Here is a 19,286-nt window from a genome sequence, read left to right on the forward strand (position 1 = left end):
GGAGGGAGGCTCCAAGGAGGGAGCAGGCAGTGCACTTCCGGGATGAAGATACTGACAGGCCTGAAACCTTTCGTGGCTGTGAGCTTTCCATGTTCCAGAAGCATTCTCTCCTGATGTTTCGCCCACATCTGTGGCACAGGCACCTTCACAGGTTGTGAGGTATATTGGAAACTCGGTTAGGGAGGTTTATATAATTTAATTTATGCAATATAGTTTATTTATTTATTATTTATTTGCGACATTTATATACCGCCCTTCTCACCCCGAAGGGGACTCAGGACGGTTTACAAGTATATATACATACAATATATTATATTATACAACTATATCACAATATTATTAGTAATATTGCATGTAATATAAATATACAATTATAATAGTGAATTATAATAATTATTACATTGTATTACATCATAATATTATTATTAATATTACATGTATATACAATGTATTATAATATTAGTATAGTATAATATTATTATATATCATTATATCATTAAATTGATACAGGAGACATGGTGGAAAGATGTCTTCCCGGCCCCGCCTTCTTCTTCTTCTTCTTCTTCTTCTTCTTCTTCTTCTGCTAAGTTTACAATAATATATTTTATTGGGTTGTTGTATGTCTTTGTATGGCTGTGTGGCCATGTTCCAGAAGCATTCTCTCCTGACGTTTTACCACAAAAAAAAAATAAAAGGGAAAACATTGACTCCAGTATAAGTCAAGGGTGGTAAATTTCAGAAATAAAAATAGATACAGTAGAGTCTCACTTATCCAACATAAACGGGCTGGCAGAACGTTGGATAAGCGAATATGTTGGATAATAAGGAGGGATTAAGGAAAAGCCTATTAAACATCAAATGAGGTTATGCTTTTACAAATTAAGCACCAAAACATCATGTTATACCACAAATTTGACAGAAAAAGTAATTCAATACACAGTAATGCTATGTAGAAATTACTGTATTTATGAACTTGGCACCAAAATATCACGATGTATTGAAAACATTGACTACAAAAAAGCGTTGGATAATCCAGAACGTTGGATAAGTGAATGTTGGATAAGTGAGACTCTACTGTACCAATAAAATTACATTAATTGAGGCATCAGTAGGTTAAATGTTTTTGAATATTTACATAAATTTAAGATAAGACTGTCTAACTCTGACCAAATCATGATTCTCATCTTCTTCAATGTCAATGTGCTTATGTATCCTTTTAATAATAATAGAGTAAAATAATACATTTAATAATAATAATAATAAATACAGGAAAATAATACAAGTAATAATAAATAGAGTAAAATAATAAATGCAACAACAATAATAATAAGATCAGAGTGAAATAATAAATGTATTGGGTTGTTGTATGTCTTTCGGGCTGTGTGGCCATGTTCCAGAAGTATTCTCTCCTGACGTTTCGCCCACATCTATGGCAGGCATCCTCAGAGGTTGTGAGGTATGGTGTGTGGTATACCTCACAACCTCTGAGGATGCCTGCCATAGATGTGGGCGAAACGTCAGGAGAGAATGCTTCTGGAACATGGCCACACAGCCCGAAAGACATACAACAACCCTGTGATCTCGGCCATGAAAGCCTTCGACAACACAATATATTTTATTTATTTAATACATTTATATCCCGCCCTTCTCACCCCGAAGGGGACTCAGAGCGGCTTACAAATTAAATTTACATACAATATTATATTATTAGCATAGCACAATACTGGCAATAACTTGCCATATTTCACTATATCTATATAAAAGGTAAAGGTTTTCCCCTGACATTAAGTCCAGTCATGTTTGTCTCCGGTGGTTGGTGCTCATCTCCATTTCTAAGCCGAAGAACCGGCGTTGTCCGTAGACACCTCCAAGGTCATGTGGCCAGCATGACTGCATGGAGCGCCGTTACCTTCCCGCCGGAGCGGTACCTATTGATCTACTCACATTGGCATGTTTTCGAACTGCTAGGTTGGCAGGAGCTGGAGCTAACAGCGGGCGCTCACACCTCTCCTGGGTTTTGAACCTGGGACCTTTCGGTCTCCAGCTCAGTGCTTTAACACACTTCGCCACTGGGACTCCTTTTACTATATCTATATATTGTAATATTATTAATAATATTACATGTAATATACAATATATAATTAATATTATTATATGGTATTATTAGTATTATATTGTATTACAAAATAATATTATTAATATTATATATTATTTTAAATTATATAATATTATAATATATTGTATATACAGTAGAGGCTGGATGGCCAATGAATGCTTTGAATGCGATTTCCTGCTTCTTGGCAGGGGGTTGGACTGGATGGCCCATGAGGTCTCTTCCAACTCTACTATTCTATGATTCTATGATTCTAATATTGTGCTTCCTAATGATATACAGTAGAGTCTCACTTATCCAACACTCGCTTATCCAACGTTCTGGATTATCCAACGCATTTTTGTAGTCAATGTTTTCAATACATCATGATATTTTGGTGCTAAATTCGTAAATACAGTAATTACTACATAGCATTACTGCATATTGAACTACTTTTTCTGTCAAATTTGTTGTATAACACGATGTTTTGGTGCTTAATTTGTAAAATCATAATCTATTTTGATGTTTAATAGGCTTTTTCTTAGTCTCTCCTTATTATCCAACATATTTGCTTATCCAGCATTCTGCCAGCCCGTTTATGTTGGATAAGTGAGACTCTACTGTAATATATGGTATGTAAATATAACTTGTAAGCCACTCTGAGTCCCCTTTGGGGTGAGAGAGGGCGGGGTGTAAATGTAGTAAATAAGTAAATAAACAAACTAGTATTTAACAACTCTGAAATCAGGAAATAAATAAAGAAGAAAAAAACAGAGATTCCAGACAGGAAAAAAAAATCAGGGCCAGCTAACACTTCCTTACAAAGGAGTCTCCCTCCCAGGCGGGAAACAGCCAGGCTTTGAATCTGCAAGGCTATTCAGTGCCAATCAATTTGGCCAATTGCAACATTCACACTTGCCTCAAACAGACAAGAGTTCTTTCTCCCACTTTGGACATTACACAGATATACAAACCACACTTGCCTAGTTTCCAAGAGACCTCACAACCTCTGTGAGGACGCCTGCCATAGATGTGGGAGAAATGTCAGGAGAGAATGCTTCTAGAACATGGCCAGACAGCCTGGAAAACTCACAGCAACCCACTGATTCCGGCCATGAAAGCCTTCAACAACACATTGAACTTGCATATGCCTTTGTGAGGTCCTTGTGTATCGATATACAAGGGTGAAACTATGGAAGAAGACATTGTCCTTTAAATAAATATTTGGTCGCTTCTCCGTTGAAATTGCTCTCTGGTTCAGAAACACTGTGCTTTGCCCAAACATTTCTGCTGAGCAAAGAGAAAAAGGTACAAGACCCTTATTAAGTCAATGCAAAGGTGTAAAGAATCTCCTGATGTTGCCCTGGCAATGAACTTGGGTGTCAGGAGCTAGTAAGCAAGGTGGCCACATTTGCTGATGAGACTGAATTATTTAGGATGTTGGGAATAAAAATGGATTGCAAACCACACCAAAGACAAACTGCAAGAACGGCCTTTGAAATGAAACGTGAATTCAGAACTGGAAAGTAAAGGTCGGTTCTATAATCAACGCCAATGCTATCACTATGAATATAGAATAAAATATGGATGTTAATGGACCATTTTTGTTTGTTGTGGGCTTTTGGGGTGGAACCAGCATTTTTTGGAAGAAAAGCTGAAGACCTTGTAAAACGACAACTCTTGTGATCCCATAGCATTGCACCATGGCAGTTTAAAGTATCATCAAACAGCATTCGTTCTAGAGTGTAGATGCACCATTGATAAGTCAGTCCCTCTGGAAGTTCATTAGATTCAAAGGTAGTAAACACTGGATTTAAGTTTTTGTCTATGAGAACTTGCAAGTGGAAAATTACTCTTTAAAGTAGATGTCTTGTTACAGGCAGCAGATGTCACTCTTCTACAAGATTTCCATTCCCATGCTGGGCTGAGAAAACAGAGATACAGCCTCCTTCCACATATCTGTATAAAATCCCACATTATCTGCTTCAAACTGGGTTATATGGCAGTGTGGACTCAGATAATCCAGTTAAACAGATACTATATATACTCGTATAAGCCTAGTTTTTCAGCCTTTTTTTTTAAGACTGAAAAAAAAACCCTCGGCTTATTCTCGGGTGAGGGTCCTGGTTGGCTTATATTTGGGTCAGCTTATACTCGAGAATATATGGTACATTTATTATTTTTCTCTATTATTATTATTATTATTATTATTGCATTTATCATTTTTCTCTGTTATTGTTGCTACTATTACATTTATTTTGCTCTATTTTTATTATTATTAATAATACATTTATTGTGTTGTCGAAGGCTTTCATGGCCGGGATCACAGGGTTGTTGTATGTCTTTCGGGCTGTGTGGCCATGTTCCAGAAGTATTCTCTCCTGACGTTTTGCCCACATCTATGGCAAGCATAATCAGAGATTGTGAGGCCTGGATAAACTAGGCATCTATCCTATCTATCCATACCTCACAACCTCTGAGGATGCCTGCCATAGATGTGGGCGAAATGTCAGGAGAGAATACTTCTGGAACATGGCCACACAGCCCGAAACACATCCAACAACCCAATACATTTATTATTTCACTCTGATCTTATTATTATTGTTGTTGCACTTATTATTTTACTCTATTTATTATTACTTGTATTATTTTCCTGTATTTATTATTATTATTATTATTCCATGTATTGTTTTACTCTATTATTAAAAGGATACATAAGCACATTGACATTGAAGACGATGAGAATAATGATTTATTCAGAGTTATTGACAGTCTTATCTTAAATTTGAGCTTTATGTAAATATTCAAAAACATTTAACCTCCTGATGCCTCAATTGATGTAATTTTCTTGGTATCTATTTTTATTTCTGAAATTTACCACCCTCGACTTATACTGGAGTCAATGTTTTCCCTTTTTTTTTTGTGGTAAAATTGGGTGTCTCGGCTTATATTTGGGTCGGCTTATACTCGAGTATATACGGTAATTTCTTTTTCTCTGGAACAACTCTTTTCCCAGACATCAGCATTTTCTCTCAAGTGCAGGCCTTTCTCAAACATAGTCCTTTTACCACTTAGGTCAATCAAAACATATGGGACTTATAGTCATTGGAAGTATCTTTGAAAATTCTTTTTTTAAACCCATGTCCCACTCAAATGAATGCAGTTTTACACCACTTTAACTGCCATGGCTCAAAGCTATGGAATCCTGGGTGTTGTAGTTTTACAAGGTCTTTAGCATTCTCTGACAAAGAGTGCTGGTGCCTTATCAAACTACAAATCCCAGGATTCTATAGCTTTGAGACATGACAATTAAAGTGGGGTCATTCTAGAGTGTAGATGCATCCAGAGAGAGAAAAAAGAATAGTTGGCACAAAGTCAAAGATGTGATTTTGACCATATGTAGAATTGTAAAACCATAGAATTCCATATATGGCTAAATGCAAGTCTTTGGCCATATTTGGCAATCTCACAAAATGTGTATCGTTTGCCCTCTTCCCTAAAAAGCTGCTTCGTCTTTCTTTATGATATCTCTTTATTGCCCAAGAAGTTTCAAATAAAACTTTGTGTCAACAAGGAAGTGGAAATATGGGATCAAAGACAACCCGAAAGGCACATGGGTCGAGAATGGATATCTAGGGACTCTCCACACAGCCATATAACCCAGAATATCAAGGCAGATAATCTACAATATCTGCTTCGAATTGGGTTATCTGAGTCCACACTGCCATATATCCCAGCTCAAAGCAGATAATGTGCGGTTTTATTCAGCTGTGTGCAAGGAACCTAAGATAAGAAAGACTCGAACATGAAGGCCAAACACTTAAGGTGCATCTACATGGAGGACACCATTCCACCATGTCTCCTGTGTCAATATAAAAATAAAATAATATATAATACTAATCTTATGCTATAGTAATAATATTATATGTTGTATATACGTATAATATTGATAATAATATAATGTAATGCAATATAATAATACACTATTATAATATATAATATATTGTATATACATATAATATTGATAATATTATAATGGAATACAATATTATACTAATAATACAATATAATAATATTAATTATATATTAAATGTAATATTACTAATAATATTACCATATAATGATATAGTACAATATTAATTATATATTATATATTAAATGTAATATTACCAATAATATTACCATATAATGATATAGTACAATATAGTAATTTAATGCTTATATTGTGCCATGCTAATAATATACTGTATGTTCATTTGATTTGTAAGCCGCTCTGAATGAGAAGAGCGGGATATGTAGTAAATAATTAATAATAATAATAATAATAATTGTATATTATATATTACATGCAGTATTACTAATAATATTGCAATATAGTGGTATAGTACAATATAGTAAATAAATAATGCTTATATTGTGCTATGCTAATAATATATTGTATGTTCATTTGATTTGTAAGCCGCTCTGAGTGAGAAGAGTGGGATATAAATGTAGTAAATAATAATAATCGTATATTATATATTACATGCAATATTACTAATAATATTGCAATATAGTGGTATAGTACAATATAGTAATAAATAATGCTTATATTGTGCTATGCTAATAATAAAATATATTGTATGTACATATAACTTATAAGCCTCCCTGAGTCCCCTTCGGGGTGAGAAGAGTGAGATATAAATGTAGTAAATAATAATAATAATAATAATAATAATAATAATAATAATAATTGTATATTATATATTACATGCAATATTACTAATAATATTGCAATATAGTGGTATACTACAATGTAGTAATAAATAATGTTTATATACTGTGCTATGCTAATAATAAAATATATTGTATGTACATATAACTTATAAGCCGCCCTGAGTCCCCTTCGGGGTGAGAAGAGCGGGATATAAATGTCGCAAATAAATAAAATAATAATTAATAATGCAGTTTGACGCCACTTAAACTGCCATGGCTCAATGCTATGGAACCTGGGAGGTAGGGCAGGATATAAATAAAGTTTTTTATTTTATTATTACTTTGGTGAGTCTTTGGAAGAGGATGTTAAAGACCTAGTCAAACTACAACTCCCAAGTTCCCATAGCATTAAGCCATGGGTGTTCAAGTGTGGTCAAACTGCATTCATTCGGCAGTGTAGATGCACCCAGAGGCTATCACAGAAGCAAAGTTGGAGCCTGGAACCGATTCTTTTTACCACCCACACCTATGTTATAAAACACACTTCCTTCCTCCTATCACTACAATGCTGTTGGAGGTGTGTTTACAATGCTGACTTATGGCCTGAATGGGTTTTTAAAGACAGGATCCATTTAGAGATAAGACCGAAAATGGTATTTAAGGAAACGAAAAGGCGACCAATGAGGAAACTGTAGGAAAGCAGCACCGAAAGCACTGGAAAAGAAGAGATCTCACAACTTGCTGGAATTCGGGTGTGATTGACTGCAAAGGCAACTGCATCAACTAAAGGTAAATGTTGATACCATAGCATTGAGCCATAGCAATTCAAGTGGTGCCAAATTGCATTCATTCTGTGTTGATGTAGCATAAATATCAGAAAGGGTTGGTTTACAATCATTTTCATAAGGATCTGTGTTGTTGGGGAGTTTTTTTGGTATTGTTTATATTGTTTGAATATTGTTTATATTGTTTGAATCTTTTGCTTTCAAGTTCAGCTTCTATTTAATGTTTTTTTAAAAAAACTTTTGATAAGAACACATCCATCGTTGTGTTTGAAGGCTTTCATGGCTGGAATCACTGGGTCGAGGTGTTTCAGACCATATGGCTATGTTCAGTAGCATTCTCTCCTGACGTTTTGCCTGTATCTGTGGCTGGCATCCTCAGAGGTTTGTTCACAGATCTGTTGGAAATGAGGCCAGTGGAGTGTATATATACCTGTGGGAGTTCCAGGGTGGGAGAAAGAACCATTTAATTTTAAATGAATGTATTGTGTAAATAGTAATTACAGAAGAGTCTCATTTTTCCAACATTCACTTCTCCAATATTCTGGATTATCCAACGCAGTTTGCCTTTTAGTAGTCAATGTTTTTGTAGTCAATGTTTTCAATACATTGTGATATTTTGGTGCTAAATTCATAAATACAGTAATTATTACATAGCATTACTGCGTATTGAACTACTTTTTCAATCAAATTTGTTGTATAACATGATGTTTTGGTGCTTAATTTGTAAAATCATACCCTAATTTGATGTTTAATAGGCTTTTCCTTAATCCCTCCTTGTTATCCAACATATTCGCTTATCCAAAGTTCTGCCGGCCTGTTTATGTTGGATAAGTGAGTATTGAAAACCGCCCTGAGTCCACCAATGGGCCGGATATTACCGTATTTTTCGGCTACAACCAAAAACGGCTATCTGGCCATCTGCCCATTTTTGGGAGGCACGCGAAAACGAATACGGGGTCTACTAGCAGAATCAGATCGAGTTTCAGCCGAAACGCACAAGCCTAATATTGCAGTGTTTTTCAGCAGTTTCGTCCTTAGCCTGTTGTATATCCCAGACTGTACATTCATAACACGCTCATACTGCTTTAACTGCCCTGTGATCTTTAGATTTCTTGTTTGGTGAGGTCTTTTCCACTAGAAGATTGTATGAGAAGGAGAAGGAAAATGGGCTCAAGAGGGATTGCAATCTCCATAGTCCTAATCTTAGAAATGGACCATTATACAATGGGTTGAAAGGAAGGTTCTTGACCCAAGGCTTGGATCATCTATATTGCTTCAGTGTTGCTCCTGCAAAATGGACTGTGTCGACTGCTGTTGCAGGTCAAGCAATCATTGCAGTTTTCATCACGGAGAAGAAAATCATGGACCAAGACCAAGCATGATGAAGATCATCATAGTTCTAAAAGAGGAGCAGCACTTAATACAAAAAGGAAAGTTGTGAAAAACTTTTGTATTCTAATTTAGAGCAAAAATGGAGAGAATGGCTGTTCCTGATCTTGGCTGGAATATCTGGCATCTCCTAAGAGGTCAACCATTGTTGGCCTCGTATTCCCATTCTCCTTGGAACTATCAGATTACAGAATTCAAAAAAGTACATATGATTTCCTGCAAGAATATCCATGAAACCTAAGATTCAACTCTAATAGATTAAATTTACCCAGTTAACTTGGACTGATTTCAGAGATCTTCGACAGAAAGCCTATGTGTGATGGCTCACTTTGTAATGCCTTCCCTTCGCCTACTTTCTCTCGAGTAAACAATTTACACATATACATTTGACTCCATTTCTTTTTGTTTTCTGTCATTACTAGCTAAAACCTTTTCAACTGTCTGCACTTGTCAAGTGAGTGCTTATATTAGGACTGGAAAGGATGCATGCATATACTTTTCAAGGCATCGCATACTAATAATGTGAATCGTCCGACAAGAAAATCTCTCCCTGTTTTGTGAGATGCAAATAAATTAGAGAAAGTTCAGCAGAGGGGATTGCCCACATTGGCTGAGAAAAGTAGGAATCATTTGGTTCCTTCATTTTCCTTCATCTCTCTAGAAAATCCTAAGTCCTCCAGCATGGCTGGTGGAAGATCACCACACTGGAGGACCTAAAAAGAATATTTTAAGTTAACAATTGTGAATAATCAATTTCAGAAATTCAAGTGTGGAGGGATGACTGCATATCCGACTTCTCACCTGAGAGTCTGGGACATGATTCATTCTAATGAATAATTCGCAAATTCCCTGTTTGCTTGTTTCCCTGCAGATTGGCTCAGAAATGGCGAATAATAATACGCCTGCCTTGGTTGTGATCAACAGCAGCCGAACATGCAAAGCTGGATTTGCGGGATGTGATTCCCCAAGTGTTGTCTTCCCCTCCGTTGTTGGGAGGAGCCGTGGGGCAGAGAAGGACGTCTATGTGGGAACGGAAGCCCAGAGCAAGAGAGACATCCTCACCCTGACGTACCCCGTGGAACGTGGATTCGTCACCAACTGGGACGACATGGAGAAGATCTGGCACCATACTTTCTACAAAGAGTTGCAAGTCGAACCCGAGAAGCACCCGGTTTTGCTCACCGAAGCGCTCCTCAACTACAAAGCCAAACGGGAGAAGATGACACAGATCATGTTTGAGACCTTCAACACACCTGCCATGTATGTGGCCATCCAGGCGGTGCTGTCTCTGTATGCCTCGTCTCGAACCACCGGGCTGGTCCTTAATATAAGAAACGATTATGGTGAAATCGTGCCCATCCATGACGGTCGTGTCTTGCAACGTTCTCTTATTCGCTTCTTCATGTGTGGTCAGGACCTGACGGACTATCTCCTGAAGATCCTCACAGAAAGGGGCTACAGCTTCACCACTCCGGCAAGGAGAGAGGTGGTGAGGGACATCAAGGAGAAGCTCTGCTACGTCGCCTTGGATTTTGAGCAGGAGATGGCCACCGCTGCATCCTCCTCCTCGTTGGAGAAGAGCTACGAGATGCCGGACGGGAAGGTGATCACCATCGGCAAGGAGCGTTTCCAGTGCCCTGAGGCACTCTTTCAACCCTGTTTGATGGGGCAAGAGTCAGGCGGCACCCATGAAGCTCTGTGGCACACCCTCTGGAAATGCGACAAAGACCTCCATCCATATCTCTACACCAACACGGTACTAGCAGGTGGGAGCACCATGTTCCCAGGCTTTGCGGAGAGGATGCACTCAGAGATGACAGCCCTGGCTCCAAAGAACACGAAGATCAATATCGTCGATCCACCCGAACACAAGAACTCAGTCTGGATTGGAGGGTCCCGCCTGGCTTCTCTCTCCACTTTCCGGGATATGTGTATAAGCAAGGAGGAGTACAACGAGGTTGGCCCATCCATTGTCCAGCGCAAATGCTTTCACTTTTGCGCGTCTGACTAATCGCAGATGCATTGGGCATGTTCCCACTATCTTGGATAGTCTTGGTCCTCCAACTGCAACTAGAAGACTTAGATATCCCATATCTTGCCATTTGGAGTTGCTGTGACATGATTCTTCCAGCAAACATTGATCGTACAATTGTACTAGAGGATTTATAGGTTGCTAGAGAGGGCTTCTCCAGAAAAAAATAAAGTGTAAATAATAATAATAATCATAATCATCATCATCATCAAAGTGAAGAACCTGCTTTGATTGAAGTCAAAAATCAGAAACTCCTTAAAAGACAGCAAAGAATCAGTACAAGAAAACCACACTACAAACTAGAGCTGACAGCTGGCACAACAAAACACTGAATGGAAAGTTCCTTGACAAAATTGAAGGAAAAGCTGACAAGGAGAAGACCTGGTTCTGGCTCATGAATGGGACTCTGAAGAAGGAGACAGAAGGCCTGATCCTTGCAGCCCAGGAGCAAGACATCAGGACAAAGGCAATTAAGGCCAAGATTGAAAAATCAGCTGATGACCCAAAATGCAGACTGTGCAAGGAAGCTGACAAAACCATTGATCATATCCTCAGCTGCTGTAAGAAAATCGCACAGACAGACTACAAACAGAGGCACAACTATGTGGCCCAAAGGATTCATTGGAACTTATGCCTCAAGTACCACCTCCCAGCAGCAAAGAACTGGTGGGATCACAAACCTGCAAAAGTATAGGAGAATGAGCACGCAAATATACTGTGGGACTTCCGAATCCAGACTGACAAAGTTCTGGAACACAACACACCAGACATCACAGTTGTGGAAAAGAACAAGGTTTGGATCATTGATGTTGCCATCCCAGGTGACAGTTGCATTGACGGAAAACAACAGGAAAAACTCAGCCGCTCTCAGGACCTCAAGATTGAACTTCAAAGACTCTGGCAGAAACCAGTGCAGGTGGTCCCGGTGGTGATGGGCACACTGGGTGCCGTGCCAAAGGATCTCAGCCGGCATTTGGAAACAATAGACATTGACAAAATTATGATCTGCCAACTGCAAAAGGCCACCCTGCTGGGATCTGCACGCATCATCCGAAAGTACATCACACAGTCCTAGACGCTTGGGAAGTGTTCGACTTGTGATTTTGTGAAACGAAATCCAGCATGTCTATCTTGTTTGCTGTGTCATAATAATAATAATAATAATAATAAAAATAATAATTTTGTGATATGAAATCCAGCATGTCTATCTTGTTTGCTGTGTCACACAATAAAATAACAATGTCATAAAATAAAATAATAAAACTTTATTTATACCCCGCCACCATCTCCCCGCAGGGACTCGGGGCAGCTCACAATGTTACAAAAGTAACAACACAAATACATTAGCACAAAATGCACAGGTTAAAACACAATAAGATAATATAACAAAAGTTAAAACAAAAGTTAATACAACAGAATAGTATCAAACAACCACCAATACAGTTCAGTCAACTTCATAGGTGGGGGGATATATCTTCTATCTATCTATATATATAAAAGAGTGATGGCATCACGGCAGCGGACAAAACAACAAAAGTAAACACCCCACAACCTCGAAAATTGACATCACAACCCCTCATCCATGCCTCTAGGTTGATACAACAAAAAGAAAAGAAAAATAAAGTCCTAATTAGAGGGAGAGGAATAATTGTTTTTATCCAATTGCTGCCAGTTAGAAGGCTAAGCTCCGCTCACTTGGTCTCCTAGCAACCCACTCAGCCCAGGGGACCCTTTACCTTAACTACCACCAATTCCTCAATACTTTATTTCCCATACCACCATACTTCGCCACAGCAATGTGTGGCCGGGCACAGCTAGTAATATATAATTTGGATTCTTTCCACTTTTGTGCTTCTAACCTCAGTGATTGTGGAGGTTTGTAGATAGATTTCAAACCTTTTACACAGCAGCCCTAGGTGGCCAATTCATCACACGCCAGCACAGTAGTGAATAGGAAAAGACGAATTGGGAAATATATTCTGCCATGTAGTGCATCTCGAATCCAGCATCCTTCCTGATTCGGGGCGTATCTACACTGTGGACTGCATGGAGTGCCGTTACCATGGCTTAGATGATTTTAAAAAATGTTTCAGACTCCTTGCGCAATACCACTAGACCCCAAGTTTGATTGAGAGTCCCACCTGATGGTTCTTCTGAATACCAATGGAAATTGAGAAATATATTTGGTGTCAGACCGACACTGCCATCTAGTGCATCTTGAATTCAGCATCCTTCCAGACTCAGTGTGGACATCTACACCAGGCATGGGCAAACGTCGGCCCTCCAGGTGTTTTGGACTTCAGCTCCCACAATTCCTAACAGCCATTATTATTAAAAAATAATAAGTAAGTAAAGTAAGTAAGTAAAACTTTATTTATATACCGCCCTATCTCCTCAAGGGACTCAGGGCGGTTTCCAACATGATAAAAACAATACAATACAATACAGTACAATACACATAATAAAAACAGAACCATACAACAATTTAAAAATAATTCAAGTAATATAAGATATCAAGATGAACTGTGGAAATGTATAAATTGTGTAATGTTCAGCTGACATTGTATTAGTGTTTCTATTTTAATCCTTGCTCAATTTTTTTCACAATAGTAGACTCAGTTAATCAGCACCCATAGGGACAAGCTAAGTTAAAGGTTTCCCCTTTGATGGGTTGCTGTGAGTTTTCCGGGCTGTATGGTCATGTTCTAGAAGCACTCTCTCCTGTCGTTTTGCCCACATCTATGGCAGGCATCCTCAGAGGTGTGAGGTCTGTTGGAAATTAGTCAAGTGGGGTTGATCACCTTGATTAGCATTGAGTAGCCTTGCAGGCAGGAAGCAGGTAGGCTTTGAAGCTGCAAGGCTATTCAATGCTAACCAAGGTGATCAATTACAACATTCACACTTTTCTCAGAGACAAGAGTTTTTTTTCCCACCCTGGACATTATTTCACAGATACAGTAGTCTCGCTTATCCAACGTTCTGGATTATCCAACACATTTTTGTAGCCAATGTTTTCAATACATTGTGATATTTTGGTGCTAAATTCCAATCACAAAAAGGCAAACATTCAATGCCTAAATACAATAAACAATACATACATAATAGGAAAAATAATAATAATGGGTTGCTGTGAGTTTTCTGGGCTGTATGGCCGTGTTCCAGAAGCATTCTCTCCTGTCGTTTTGCCCACATCTATGGCAGGCATCCTCAGAGGTGTGAGGTCTGTTGGAAATTAGTCAAGTGGGGTTGATCACCTTGATTAGCATTGAGTAGCCTTGCAGGCAGGAAGCAGGCAGGCTTCGAAGCTGCAAGGCTATTCAATGCTAATCAAGGTGATCAATTACAACATTCACACTTTTCTCAAACAGACAAGAGTTCTTTTTTCCCACCCTGGACATTTATTCACAGATATATAAACCCCACTTGCCTAGTTTCCAACAGACCTCACCACCTCTGAGGATGCCTGCCACAGATGTGGGTGAAACGTCAGGAGAGCATGCTTCTAGGACATGGCCATACAGCCCGGAAAACTCACAGCAGCTTTGTAATCATGGTAGCCAAACTTTTTGGGAATTGTAGTCTTGGAGGGAGAACAGAGGCATACAATACAATGGTCCCGTGACGTCACAGTAGAACTGTGCGGATTGGCCAATCAACGACGCTAGCGCGCTATCGAATAGCCAATCAACACCCAGGATTCCATGTCGCGGGCAATTTAAAATTTGCAACTGAGTTTCTTGTTAGTTCCCTACTATTCCTTACTACTCGGTGCAAGTGAGAGGTTGGATTCTGCTCGGAGGTGAGTTCCTGTAATTGTATTAGTTAATATTTATTTATTTGTAGTTTTCCTTAAACAGCCAGTTTGGGTCTTGCAAGGAAAATATTTGTAATTATTTAAAAAAAAAAATAGCAGTGCAATTCCATGCTTTTTGACTTAGTGGTATTTATATCCAGCTTTTCCCAGTTTGGGATTCAGGATGTGTTACAATTATATATTATATATTAAATGTAATATTACTAATAATATGATATAATACAATATTGTAATTTAATGTTTATATTGTGCTATGCTAATAATATATTGTATGTTCATTTGATTTGTAAGTCCCCTTTGGGGTGAGAAGAGTGGGATATAAATGTAGTAAATAAATAATAATAAAAAATAATTGCCAGTCTAAAGCTATGTCATGTAAAATGCAATAGTATAACCATTAAATAACTAGGAGTAATCAACAACAGTTCATATGATATTCACTCATGTTTTCAACAATATAAACATATTTCCGTTAATATTTATACTGATATAGTCCCTGAGTTGGGGATATTATCAATTTTCTAATAAAAGAGGTTCATGCCAATGTATTAATTATAAGGCTCTCACCCAAAGGGCTGCCTCTCTCATTTGTATTAGAGATTTGTAGGAACTTAAGCAGTAGGCAACTATTATACCATTGTGTATGTATAATAGATCTTGACCATTCATGGATTTTTGTATCCATGGGGGATACTATGCCAAGGGCCCAATATTATTAAGTCCATGTCACTGTGTTGCTGAGCAAAATAATAAAAATAATAACAACAGTTTTATTTATATCCCGCCACTATCTCGCAGGGACTTGTGGGGGGTTATAAAAAGCATATATATATATATATATATATATATATATATATACACACACACACACACACACACACACACACACATATACATACACACACACACACACACACATATATATATACAATATAATTTACAATAATATATAATATTATAATATATTGTATATGCCTATAATATTAAATAATGATATTAAAGGTTTCCCCTGACGTTAAGTCCAGTCGTGATCAACTCTGGTTGGTGCTCATCTCCATTTCTAAGCCGAAGAGCCGGCGTTGTCCATAGACACCTCCAGGTCATGTGGCCGGCATGACTGCATGGAGCGCCGTTACCTTCCCGCCGGAGCGGTACCTATTGATCTACTCACATTGGCATGTTTTCAAACTGCTAGGTTGGCATGAGCTGGGGCTAACAGCAGGCGCTCACTCCGCTCCCTGGATTTGAACCTGGGACCTTTCGGTCTGCAAGTTCAGCAGCTCAGCGCTTTAACACACTGTGCCACCAGTGTGTTAAATAATTATATAATATAATGTTATATATAATTATATAATATAGCTACTATTAAAATGGGCAATATAGACCACATTATTATATATTAAATGTAATATTACTAATGATATTACGGTATAGTGGTATAGTGCAATGTAGTAATATATAATGCTATTATTGTGACATGCTAATGATATAATATATTGTATGTCAATATAACTTGTGAGAGAGGTGTGAGAGAGGGCGGGTATAAATGTAGTAAATTAATAAGTAAATAAATAATATATATTAAATGTAATATTACTAATGATATTACGGTATAGTGGTATAGTGCAATGTAGTAATATATAGTGCTATTATTGTGCGATGCTAATGATATAATATATTGTATGTCAATATAACGTGAGAGAGAGGTGTGGGAGAGGGTGGGGTATAAATGTAGTAAACAAACAAATAAATAAAATATTGTATATTAAATGTAATATTACGATATAGTGGTATAGTGCAATGTAGTAATATATAATGCTATTATTGTGTGATGCTAATGATATAATATATTGTATGTCAATATAACTTGTGAGAGAGAAGTGTGGGAGAGGGTGGGGTATAAATGTAGTAAACAAACAAACAAATAAAATATTGTATATTAAATGTAATATTACGATATAGTGGTATAGTGCAATGTAGTAATATATAATGCTATTATTGTGCGATGCTAATGATATAATATATTGTATGTCAATATAACTTGTGAGAGAGAAGTGTGGGAGAGGGTGGGGTATAAATGTAGTAAACAAACAAACAAATAAAATATTGTATATTAAATGTAATATTACGATATAGTGGTATAGTGCAATGTAGTAATATATAATGCTATTATTGTGCGATGCTAATGATATAATATATTGTATGTCAGTATAACTTGTAAGCCGCTCTGAGTCCCCTTTGGGGTGAGATAGGGCGGAGTATAAATGTAGTAAACAAACAAACAAACATTAAACATCTCTGCCACAGCTGAATTACGGAAACATTAAAGTGCCAATGCCAGTTTGTATGGGCCTCTAGTTTAGCTAATTTCTAGACCTTGACTCTAGCCTCTGTAGCTTTGTGAACCATGTCCTGAAACCGCTCTGTCTCCTCTTTCCTTCAAGTTAACTCAGAATGGCTGATGATGAGATTGCCGCGCTGGTGGTGGACAATGGCTCCGGCATGTGCAAAGCCGGGTTTGCGGGGGACGATGCGCCCCGGGCGGTGTTCCCCTCCATCGTGGGACGTCCCCGGCACCAGGGAGTGATGGTGGGGATGGGCCAGAAGGACAGCTACGTGGGAGACGAGGCCCAGAGCAAGCGAGGCATCCTGACTCTCAAGTACCCCATCGAGCATGGCATTGTCACCAACTGGGACGACATGGAGAAGATCTGGCACCACACCTTCTACAACGAGCTGCGTGTGGCCCCTGAGGAGCACCCGGTCTTGCTCACCGAAGCGCCCCTCAACCCCAAAGCCAACCGGGAGAAGATGACGCAGATCATGTTCGAGACCTTCAACACGCCCGCTATGTATGTGGCCATCCAGGCGGTGCTGTCACTCTACGCTTCGGGACGCACCACCGGGATCGTCATGGACTCCGGCGACGGCGTCACTCACACGGTGCCCATCTACGAAGGATACGCCTTGCCCCACGCCATCCTGCGCTTGGACCTGGCCGGCCGAGACTTGACCGACTATCTCATGAAGATCCTGACGGAGCGGGGCTACAGCTTCACCACCACGGCCGAGAGGGAGATCGTGAGGGACATCAAGGAGAAGCTCTGCTACGTGGCCTTGGATTTTGAGCAGGAGATGGCCACCGCTGCCTCCTCCTCCTCCTTGGAGAAGAGCTACGAGTTGCCCGACGGGCAAGTCATCACCATCGGCAACGAGCGCTTCCGGTGCCCCGAGGCCGTCTTCCAGCCCTCGTTCCTGGGCATGGAGTCGTGCGGCATCCACGAGACCACCTTCAACTCCATCATGAAGTGCGACGTGGACATCCGCAAGGACCTCTACGCCAACACCGTCTTGTCCGGCGGCAGCACCATGTATCCCGGCATCGCCGACCGGATGCAGAAGGAGATCACCGCCCTGGCTCCCAGCACCATGAAGATCAAGATCATCGCTCCCCCAGAACGGAAGTATTCGGTGTGGATCGGGGGCTCCATCTTGGCTTCTCTGTCCACCTTCCAGCAGATGTGGATCAGCAAGCAAGAATACGATGAGTCCGGCCCATCCATCGTCCACCGCAAATGCTTTTAATAGTCGTAGATGGCCAACATCATTGACTGGAGTCAATAGATAGAATGAAGAAGCCAGTGTCATCTAAATTCTCTTTTCTTATCTGTGTTCTGCTGTGAAATCCAAGCATGTATCCTAGGAGTTTAACTCTCTTGTCTCTTTCTGCAACATCTAGTCTATTTCCAAGTCATCTAAATAGCCGTTCCTTTCATTATGGGACGTTGCAGTTATCTTGTGACCACTTTCTCCTTCTAACCTTGGCCTCTGATTATAAAGCATTGCTTTTTATAGCTGGAAATGTAGACTCTGATACCTCTGTCACTACCGACTTCTGTGTCGAAAGTGCTAATAAAACGTATTGGAAGAAAATTGCCATGTGTGTCTTCAATTAATGTCTGGATTTAATTAAAAAGCCCTTTTGGGAATCTCTATGTGGTCCAGTGCTCCATGGTCAACGTCCATTGGACGACCTAGAGATTAGTAGAGAGGTAAAAATAATATATGTATATGTATATATATTCACCCCTGTGAAAATGGATGGCTAAGTATATACAGTTGTTTTTGGCAGAGCTTACCAGGTCATCTACTCCTTGAAAGTTTGATTTTTATGAATATTTTTATATAAAGGAGTAGATGACCTGGTAACCTCTGGGCTATTGTGCATTTTCAGTTATCATGCTGATTGGGGCTAATGGGAGTTGTAGTCCAACCGCTGTGGCAACAACCCGAAGAAAACCCATCTACCTGGCTGGCTGGAACTCCACAAAGTCCTGAAGAACAACTACTGGTTTACTGAAGGAAAGGCTGGGGTTTATGAGATATTGGACTGTAGATCACACCATCAATTTCCTGTACTGGTTGCTTGAGAGTTCTGGTTAGCTGAGAGTCTACTGTAAAGAATTGTACGTGTGTGTA

The 19,286-nt window shown here is 39.0% G+C and overlaps 2 protein-coding genes across 6 annotated transcripts; both read left to right on the forward strand.

The window, feature by feature from the left end:
• Positions 1-19: 19 nt before the first annotated feature.
• LOC100568076 (actin, clone 302) lies at positions 20-12,187 on the forward strand. 3 transcript variants are annotated; one of them, XM_003228775.4, is made up of 2 exons: positions 20-159; positions 9,833-12,187. In XM_003228775.4, the coding sequence occupies exon 2, from the start codon at positions 9,845-9,847 to the stop codon at positions 10,970-10,972; it is 1,128 nt and encodes a 375-aa protein (XP_003228823.1). In that variant the 5' UTR covers positions 20-159; positions 9,833-9,844; the 3' UTR covers positions 10,973-12,187. The 3 variants fall into 3 exon arrangements, with proteins under 3 accessions (XP_003228823.1, XP_062819331.1, XP_016853665.1); XM_062963261.1 differs by having other exon boundaries at positions 26-151; XM_016998176.2 differs by lacking the exon at positions 20-159 and adding an exon at positions 7,442-7,576.
• Positions 49-18,740, forward strand: LOC100567488 (actin, cytoplasmic type 5). Of its 3 annotated transcripts, none has more exons than XM_062963260.1 (2): positions 49-159; positions 17,252-18,740. In XM_062963260.1, exon 2 carries the CDS (start codon positions 17,262-17,264, stop codon positions 18,390-18,392), a length of 1,131 nt encoding a protein of 376 aa, XP_062819330.1. In that variant the 5' UTR covers positions 49-159; positions 17,252-17,261; the 3' UTR covers positions 18,393-18,740. The 3 variants fall into 3 exon arrangements, with proteins under 3 accessions (XP_062819330.1, XP_062819329.1, XP_003228820.1); XM_062963259.1 differs by lacking the exon at positions 49-159 and adding an exon at positions 7,437-7,576; XM_003228772.3 differs by lacking the exon at positions 49-159 and adding an exon at positions 14,676-14,792.
• Positions 18,741-19,286: the final 546 nt, after the last annotated feature.

The sequence above is a fragment of the Anolis carolinensis genome, unplaced genomic scaffold (genome assembly GCF_035594765.1).
Source record: "Anolis carolinensis isolate JA03-04 unplaced genomic scaffold, rAnoCar3.1.pri scaffold_11, whole genome shotgun sequence".
Classification (NCBI taxonomy): domain Eukaryota; kingdom Metazoa; phylum Chordata; class Lepidosauria; order Squamata; family Dactyloidae; genus Anolis; species Anolis carolinensis.

What these genes read in the sequence shown, in the direction of transcription:
- LOC100567488 (XM_062963260.1), top strand. Translation starts at nt 17,262, where the DNA reads ATGGCTGATGATGAGATTGCCGCGCTGGTGGTGGACAATGGCTCCGGC.
- LOC100568076 (XM_003228775.4), top strand. Translation starts at nt 9,845, where the DNA reads ATGGCGAATAATAATACGCCTGCCTTGGTTGTGATCAACAGCAGCCGA.